At 38.0% G+C, this 9,367-nt stretch overlaps 1 protein-coding gene and 1 pseudogene across 1 annotated transcript; both read left to right on the top strand.

Moving 5' to 3' along the window:
• The first annotated feature begins 3,114 nt into the window (after nt 1–3,114).
• LOC148546390 (uncharacterized) lies at nt 3,115–3,773 on the top strand (annotated as a pseudogene).
• A 1,979-nt stretch (nt 3,774–5,752) lies between these two features.
• LOC107617885 (heterogeneous nuclear ribonucleoprotein 1) lies at nt 5,753–8,956 on the top strand. Its single transcript, XM_016319762.3, has 2 exons — nt 5,753–6,236; nt 7,385–8,956. Exons 1-2 carry the CDS (start codon nt 6,015–6,017, stop codon nt 8,567–8,569), a joined length of 1,407 nt encoding a protein of 468 aa, XP_016175248.1. The 5' UTR covers nt 5,753–6,014; the 3' UTR covers nt 8,570–8,956.
• The last annotated feature ends 411 nt before the right edge of the window (nt 8,957–9,367 follow it).

The following is a 9,367-nucleotide window of genomic DNA, read 5'->3' as shown; positions in this document are numbered from 1 at the left end:
CTGAAAGCCATTTGTTGTCCCCAATAGCATACTTTATCAAAAAATCATTCTAATTCCTATCAAATGATTCTTTTGTAAAAGAGTTCCAAACAACATGACTCATCTCGTGTTCAATTTCTTTGTGTCGCTTATAGTCATTTAATTTACTTGGAATCTTCTTCATGATATGCCAAATACACCATCGGTAAATTGTTGTGGGCATACAGGCCTCAATAGCCCTGTGCATCAATGCACATTGATCGGTAAGAATGCCTTTTGGAGCATTTCCTCCCATGCAACGAAGCCAATATTGAAATAACCATTTGAATGATTGAATATCCTCATTTTTCATCAAAGTATAACACAGAAGTGTTGGCTGACCGTGGTGATTCACCCCAATAAAAGAACCAAAAACCAGATTATACCTAAACACAACGACACAAACAAAATCATATATACACCAAAAACCTGTCTAAGTACACCGAAAGTAATATCAAAATACACATAAACCAGAACAGCATATTACCTGTTTGTATTGTAAGTGGTATCGAATGAAATAATATCTCCAAAATACTTACAAGCACCCTTGCTTCTTGCGTCGACCAAAAAAGCAATCTTAATTGATTGATCAACTTTAAGTTCAAGCTCAAAAAAAGAAATTATGTTTCTTCTCTTTCATTCTTAATAAGTATTTCCCAAAGTCTTTTTATCCTCTAGTTCTGAAATATTCTGCACTTCTCTCGTGATGTAATTTCTCACATCTTTTTCAACAAAACTTAATTCACAATGACCCCCTGTTGCTACGACAAACGATTGGTAAGTTTTGCTTGGTCTGATTCCAGCCTCGTCATTATTCTCTATTGTACGTCGTACAAACATGCTTAATTGTCTGTGTTGTTTAAGCATCTTTACTTGATTTGGATAGTACGGATATGAATGATACAACACAACCTTCGAAATGATCCAAACACCAATATCCTTCAATATATGCATATAAATTCTTACAGGACAATTAAATCCAGCTGAGGGATTGGTCTTCTTAGTTGGAGATATGTCTGATTTCCGTTTTCCCTCTCTGATACATTTAATCAATTGGATCTTAATTTCATTTTCCTTCTCATTTGTGCTCTGAATTTTCGTATAAAAACCTGCAAGTTTAGAGTAATCTTTATAGAATTTTCCAACTTCTTCCAGCATGTTAAAATTCATCTCGATCTTTGGAACAAGTTGCTCATCAACATCGCACAAAAACTGAAAATATACCGAAAATCGTGCAAAATAAACCATATTAAAAACTAAAATACACTGAAACGGGAGGAAACATATTCATCAAAATAATAGAATCAAGTTCAGAACTGGTACGTTACAATCAAACAAAAACAAAATGATTCAACTTCAGAATCATAAACTACTAACAAACTACATTAACTAGATTCAAACCACACCTTACTACTTGATTCGATTCAAAACAATAATACAATTCGCCCTGGTTCAATTGAAAGTCTGAACCTACAAATACAAAGAAAGATTTTCAAAACACACCGAAAGAGTTCCAAAATACATCAATTTATAATCAAAATACATCGAAACGAGGAAAAAAAATAAATTCATCAAAATAATAGAATCAGATTAAGAATTGGTATGTTACATTAAATTCAAACAATCAAACATGAACAACAATTTTCACAAAGAAAAACATCATTATTCACCTACACAACCATAAACTAGTAACGCAAACATTAAACTAGAATCGAACCATACCTCAGCCGTTTCATTCAATTCAAAACAATAATCCACTTTGCTCTAATTCAATTGACAGTCTGAGCTTGAATCATTCATATTTTTGACAACGAAATAAATGTTCAAACCTGATTTCACAGTTTGATTTCAAAAACTTGAACGAAGAGCATTGAACTTGAATGAAGAGAACGAAGAGAACATAGAGAAGGAGGAGAAACGCAGAGAATGTAGAGATGGAACGGAATGTAGAGACACAGAAAATGTTGAGAAAATTTAAAAAAGAAAACGAAATCCGCATGAAAAAGGAAGTTATATATTGGCACAATGGATGAAAATATTGTTAGAGAAAGTGGCGCATGAGTTAAATTAGGTCAAACCAACTTATTTGGACTTGTTTGTTTAAATCAGGGCAATTTAGACAAATAAAATTATTGAAGAAAACTTTTACGCAAATACAACATTGGCAATTTACAGAAGCAAATGCAACAACGCAACTGTATATAATCTGCTACACCCTGTAGCGGAACTCAATTGCATGTAATCCACTACAGGGTATCGCGAATTACATTGAGGGCTGCATTATTCATAAACCGCTACACCCTGTAGTGGTTTATGATCAAATGGCGTTTGTGCGTAATCCGCTACACCCTGTAGCGAATTATGAGTATAGTGGTGATTATATATACCGCGTGAGGCTGTAGCGAAAATCATTTGAAGTATTTTGGAAAGAAAGTTAGAGAGAGAAAGTAGAGAGAAGGGAGAGAAAATTCATATTCTTGAGTAGTTTTGAAAGAATGGAGGATGAACGGCGGTTGTACCAGCTCGACGGCGTTGCTCACGTAGCCGAAACCATCGATGAAGAGGTAAGTGTCTCTATTTCCATTCAATATTTTAATAAATGTATATTTTATTCATTAATTAGATAGATAGAGACTTAGTCTAGCTTTTGGTTTGAAAATGAAATTTTGAAATTTAAACTTTGACATTTAACATTTAATAGTCAAGGTAGAGAGGTAAACTTTGAAATTTTGAAATTTTGATTGGCATCAAGTAGACAGGGTCTTCCCACAGCTAGGGGGCGTATAGCATTTGCCTGAGCCAACGCTCAACATAGAGTATCTTCATAGTAAGGCGGGCAGGGGTGGAGATAGATGGTTCCCCACTTACTATAGGACATGGCATCAGCATTGGGACGAGCGAGTTCGCTCTGTGTTGAGTGTCCAGAGAGTTCCTGATCCTGGTCCATCCGCTGAGTACCTGGACTGGTGGCACCGTGTTGCACATAGGATTCTGTCACCAGGGATTGCTTTTGCCGACCCCAGGCCGACCCAGGTTCCGGATGATGCTATACTCAGAGGGTCGTCGCAGGCGCCGACTAGAGTTCCAGCATCCGATATGCCGGATAACAGACGTGTGGAGCGGAGACGATGCATCGGTACACATGCCACTGATTGCGAGTGGCGCTGGCTCGACGACATGATGCAGGAGGAGCAGGTTGGTGGTGATGACGAAGGCCAAGCAGATCATCGCCTTCGTCGATCTACTGCTAGATGACGGGCTGCTCGTGGTGGACGAGCACCTCCCGTCCACCATGATGACGAGGCTGGATCGTCCCGTCGGCACCCTACAGACACTCATGTTGGTGGCACCACGGAGGCTAGTATGGGTAGTACACCTTTTACTCACGTATTTAGCTCTCAGGTACTACATGAGTGTAGCACACAGCTGTTAGCCGATCTTGCTACCACTTCTTTCACCATGGATTTGGACGATCAGTTGGGTGGCCAGTTCTATGCGGATTTTGCTGAGATCATACGGGGTGACAACGTTCATTAGTACCAGAGCCCGATTCCAGGCAGCCCTTCCGACCCTCTGGAGTATAGGCCACAGCCAGTGGATGTGCCGTCCCAGGTTCCTGAGACCCAGCTCCCGGTCGACCTGAACGAGCCCGCAGGCAGCCCGTACGACACTTGGTTCAGCATGGGGGAGACGCCACCATCTGCATTTGGAGTTGGGCCACAGCAGGCTCCACTGGGAGATCGGCGAGCGGCTAGGGTTAGGCGTCCGACTCGATGTGGCACAGGCTTGCACCTACTTGGTCCATTCGGGGGCGACCATGATGTTGATGGTGACCAGCAGTAGCGCCTATTGTCTTATTTTCGACCGTTATCCTTGTATAAATTATGACTTATTTATTTTCTGTTAGGGTTACCGATTTGTGACAGTTATATCTGTATGAGTTATGTAGTTAACTTATTCTGTGTTATTGTTAATACTTGGTGGCTATTATTTTTGTACGACTTATTACGAATGACGATTACATTTTGTATCAATTCGTGCATTTTGCATCATGGGTTGTTACTATTAACATAATCACCACTATACTCATAATCCGCTACAGGGTATAGCGGTTTATGAATAATGCAGCCCTCAACGTAATCCGCGATACCCTGTAGCGATTACGTGCAATTGAGTTCCGCTACAGGGTGTAGCAGATTATATACAGTTGCATTTGTTGCATTTGCGTCTGAAAATTGCCAATGTTGTATTTGCGTAAAGGTTTCCTTCAATCATTTTATTTGTGTAAATTGCCCTTTAAATCACTTGTATGTAGAGATTAATTGTTGTGCAAAATTCTATTAATCTCCACCCATCCCTATTAATTAGTAGGGACATGTTTCCATCTCTATGAAGATTTTGCGAATCCTTATTAACCTTCTCGTTGCGGGTAATCTCTGTATATCTTAAATTTTAGATTCTAAATTATAAATTTATTAATTCTAAATCTTAAATCATAAATTTAAATTCTGAAATTAGCTAATGTTGATTAATTAAGAGTTAATTTTTAACACTTTCTATTAGTTTTTTGAGTGAATACCTTACTCGATCCCTGACAATTACCTCGAAAGGACAACAAGGCCCCCAAGAAGAAAAAACACTCAATTTGGCCCTAATATTTTTTTGGGACTGATTAGCCCCTGTGCCAAAAAAAAATAACATTGACTTTTCTTTGGCATAGGGGCCTCGTCCTTTCGAGGTAATTGTCAGGAGTCAAATTGGGTTTTTTTTTTTTTTTCGAAGACCTCATTGTCTTTCGAAGTAATTGTCAGAGGCTATTTCGAGTTTTTCTCTAGTTTTTCATTAATGAAAGAACCATACTTCTTATTAAAGATTTAAATTTAATATCATTAATACAAAAAGATACTTCCTATTATGTACAAAAAGATACTTTCTACTAGCTCTTGACCATCAAAATATCTAAAATAAAATATTTATAAAATTAATATTAATAATTTTTAAATCACAAAAAATTCAAAAAGCACTAAATAATTTAATATATTATTCTAAACCGTTAATAAAATATCTCTAAACAATTAATTATAAATAACTTTTATACTGATTTCTAAAGTACTAACTTTGAATAATTATTCTTATATTTCTAGGTAAATAACAGAAAATATAATTCCTATATTTTTTAAATAATTAATAAATAATTATTTTTATATTTTTAATTAATTAAGTCTATATAATTATTATTTTATTAATATCTACTAACTAATTATATCAAAAATTCTATTCTAAATTTAATAAAATAATATCATAACAAAATTAATTAAAAACAAAAAAGTAGTTTAGATAACTTACTTGAAATTTTACTTGAGAGGAGATGATAGAATAAAGATGAAAATGAGAAGAAGAGAGTTCGTCGAACATAAAAAAGTAAAAAAATGAGTGAGACTACTTGATTTTTACGGCGATATGAAATTTACTGTGCTAGTGGCAAACTCTCCATTTTTCATGAAATTCGCCGATACAATGGACTAACTTCATCAAATTAAGCAAGTTGATGTAGTGGGCGAACTTGCTCCAACATTCAAAAAAAAAAGTTTTCGGTAAATAAAAATAATTTTTTTTTTTATTTTATTTCAGAAAATTTTTCTAAAGTTAAAAAAAAATTAAGACTTAATATTAAAGTTTTTTTTTTTTCCTGGACAGAATATTAAAGTGTTTAAACGTGGCATAAAGAAGACAAAAACCTTTTCAAGTCGCTCGTTTGTAACAGCGTTTCTGTGTGTTTCACACTCAAGACTGAACGACACAAAAACAACACTAACTCATCAGCTGAGCCACACCCTCCCTCTACCCTCTCTCTTCCCTCCCGAACCCAAAAATCCCTTCTTCCCTCTCCACAAACCCTCCCTTCTTCCTTCCAGGTTCCAACTCGTATATTACGGTTTCGTATATACACACAAAGAGATAGAGAGAGAGAGGGGGAAAGGAAGAAAGGAAAAGGAATGGATTCAGATCAGGGGAAGCTATTCATCGGGGGCATTTCTTGGGACACCAACGAGGACAAGCTGAAAGACCATTTCTGCAACTATGGTGACGTCACCAACGCCTCCGTTATGAGGGATAAGAACACCGGCAAGCCCAGAGGCTTCGGCTTCGTTGAATTCGCCGATCCCTCTGTTCTCGACAGGGTCCTCCAAGATAAGCACGTCATCGATGGTAGAACGGTAACGGTTAAAAACCCTCATTTCCCCTCTTTTCTTCTCTCTTCTTATTTTTTTGACATTTTCTTGCCATAACCCCCTTTGACCCCTTTGTTCCTCGGTCTAGGTTGGGTTTCCGTCATTTTATTCTATGGAAAAAATTAGGGTATCAGTGGTTATTTAAGTGTTACAATTTTGATAGTGTCTTTGTTGCTTCTGAATTGCTGGTTTTATTGGAATCCAGTTAGTTGTGGATTTTGTATCTTAGTTTGAGTTGCTTTTATTTTAGGGTTTCTATTGGCTTTTTTTGCAGTATTTGCTTTCTGGGATTTTCTGAATTTTCATTTTGAATGACCTGTGAATTGTTTTTTCTTTTTGGCCTTGACATGTTCCTAATTTTTTTGTTCATGGTTTGGTCATTATCTTAATTTTAGATACGCTTTACTGAGAACACTATTATTGGTGTTATGTACTTCTGTTGTGCAGGAAAAAGGAGAAATCATACTTATGGTTTTTTATTTAAAGAAGGAAATTAATACTAGTTCTTTAGTTGGATGCACATTAAACTGCTAATTTGTAATATCATTTACAATCGTCAACTGATATAGTTGAGGCTAGTGGTGCTTGTTTATGCTTATGCCTGATGAGACTAATGTTGAGATGTGAGATTTGAAATCCAGTTCGGTTTCTCTAGAAAAAGAATTAAATGTCTTATGAGTTGTGCGATTCTATGACCCATTTCCTTCAACAAAATGCTTGTGCTTATGGTCGTTTGCTCTTATTGAATAGCATGCCATTGATTGACTATTCTTGATTTGTCTGATGTTCTGAATTTCTAGAAACATGAGTTGTAACCCAGACTAAAGAAAAAGAATTAAATGTCTTTTGAGTTGTGCGATTCTATGATCCATTTCCTTCAACAAAATGCTTCTGCTTATGGTCATTTGCTCTTATTGAATAGCATGCCATTGATTGACTATTCTTGATTTGTCTGATATTCTGAATTTCTAGAAACATGAGTTGTAACCCAGCCTAAAGGATTATTTTTGAATTTCAATAATAAATGTAGAGAACAGGTCAATTTGTGATACTTATTTTTTTTTTCTTTTCCATAATCAATATATAGGCCTTTCTAGTGACTGATTTTATAATCTTGTAATTCTCATATTCAGGTTGATGCTAAGAGGGCCTTATCAAGAGAGGATCAACAAATTTCTGTCACTTCCAGAGGTGGAAATTCCCACTCTGGTTGGAATTCTGGTGGAAATGGTGGAAATATGAGGACGAAAAAGATATTTGTTGGAGGGTTACCTCCCACACTGACTGAGGAAAAATTTCGTCAGTATTTTGAGTCGTATGGTCATGTAACTGACGTAGTAGTTATGTTCGACCAGAATACTGGACGACCACGTGGATTTGGTTTTATTTCTTTTGACACTGAAGAGGCAGTTGATAGAGTTTTGCACAAGACCTTTCATGATTTATATGGTAAGCAAGTAGAAGTGAAGCGTGCACTTCCAAAAGATGCCAATCCCGGTGCAAGTGGCCGTGGTGGCGGTGGTGGCGGCGGTGCTGGAGGCTATCAGGGTTATGGGTCATCTGGTGGCAACCAGAATGCTTATGATGGCCGTATGGATTCTAATAGGTATATGCAACCTCAAAGCACTGCAGGTGGTTTTCCACCTTACGGTTCTGCTGGCTATAGTGCGCCTGGATATGGCTATGGTCCAGCTAATAATGGCATGGGTTATGGTGCATACGGAAGTTATGGTGGTGCTGCTGCTGGGTATGGTGGAGCAGCTGGGGCAGCATACGGGAATCCAAATGTTGCTAATGCTGCTTATGCCGGTGGTCCACCAGGTGGTCCAAGGACTTCATGGCCAGCTCAGGCTGCTTCTGGTTATGGGTCTATGGGCTATGGGAACACAGCTGCATGGGGTGCACCAAGTGGTGGTGCTGGCTCTGTCGGTGGTGGCCCTGGTTCAGCAACTGCAGGTCAATCCCCCAGTGGAGCTGCTGGATATGGGAATCAAGGATATGGATATGGCGGGTACGGTGGGTATAGTGGAAGTGATAGTTCTTATGGGAACCCCGGTGGATATGGTGCTGTTGGAGGGCGTACTGGGAGTACCCCGAATAGCAATGCCAGCGGTGCTGGTGGGAGTGAACTACAAGGTAGTGGTGGCAGCGGCAGCTATATGGGCGGTGGCTATGGGGAGGCTAATGGAAATTCAGGTTATGGAAATGCTGGTTGGAGATCTGAACAAGCTCAAGGTTCTGGAAACTATGGGACTTCTCAGGGGGCTCATGGTGGGCAAGTTGGTTATGGTGCTGGATATGGTGGTGCTCAGTCTTGATGAGCCGAATAGGAGTAATTTTGACAGTAAAATCACTTACTGGATCTTGGACTTCGACTTGTGGATCTGTGGCATTTAATATTAAATTGTGACCTAATGAATTTTTCCTAGCAGTAAAGGAGTGACTCAAGCTCGATATCGATACACAACGGGATTGGTTGAATTGCTTGAATCCCATTGGTTTTCACTTTGCAGTATCTGCTTTCATAGTTTATAATAAGTAGTATGGTTGAAGAGATACTAGTAGCTACTTCCTATTTAGTTGTTTTTGTGTGTAGCTTTAAATTGCGTGCTTGTGAGATTAGTTGATTTTCATCAGTTCTTGTAGTAGTTGTTCAACTATAGTATTATATTTCACCTAATATGATGGTTTGATGCATTTATCTATATATGCGTTGCCATTCTGTTTGCTTTTCCATTTTTTCTTTCCTCAATTTGCTCTTTCTGGATGCTTTTCTGTTGTAGGAAAAATTATTGTGTAGACTGTAGCCACATGCTTTAATTGTTGCAACAAGCAGAAATAAGGTGTAGTTTTCTAATAACAGTTTGAGACCTGGGTTGGTCACTTAATAGTGGGTAGCAGTAATAGTAGTGGTAGTGTGATAGTAAAAGCTTTGACAATGGCATAATCATTTTCCCCCTGTATTTGCAATTGTGTTGTACAGGAGTGATGCACCAGTCCTGAAGTGGAGCCAAGTGTCCACTCATGGCTAACGAATGAGCGTCATTCAGTCCTATTGTGTGCTGGAGAGGTGTTGTATTTGCGTTTCTGAGAGGTGCACAAGTGTTCATGGCTAA

Source organism: Arachis ipaensis, chromosome B9 (assembly GCF_059453495.1).
Source record: "Arachis ipaensis isolate K30076 ecotype BB chromosome B9, ASM5945349v1, whole genome shotgun sequence".
Lineage (NCBI taxonomy): Eukaryota > Viridiplantae > Streptophyta > Magnoliopsida > Fabales > Fabaceae > Arachis > Arachis ipaensis.
This window is presented reverse-complemented; position numbering and strand designations above follow the sequence as displayed.

What these genes read in the sequence shown, in the direction of transcription:
- LOC107617885 (XM_016319762.3), top strand. Translation starts at nt 6,015, where the DNA reads ATGGATTCAGATCAGGGGAAGCTATTCATCGGGGGCATTTCTTGGGAC. An exon ending in ACGTCATCGATGGTAGAACG is followed by an intron (nt 6,237 to 7,384) that starts GTAACGGTTAAA and finishes TCTCATATTCAG; the next exon opens with GTTGATGCTAAGAGGGCCTT.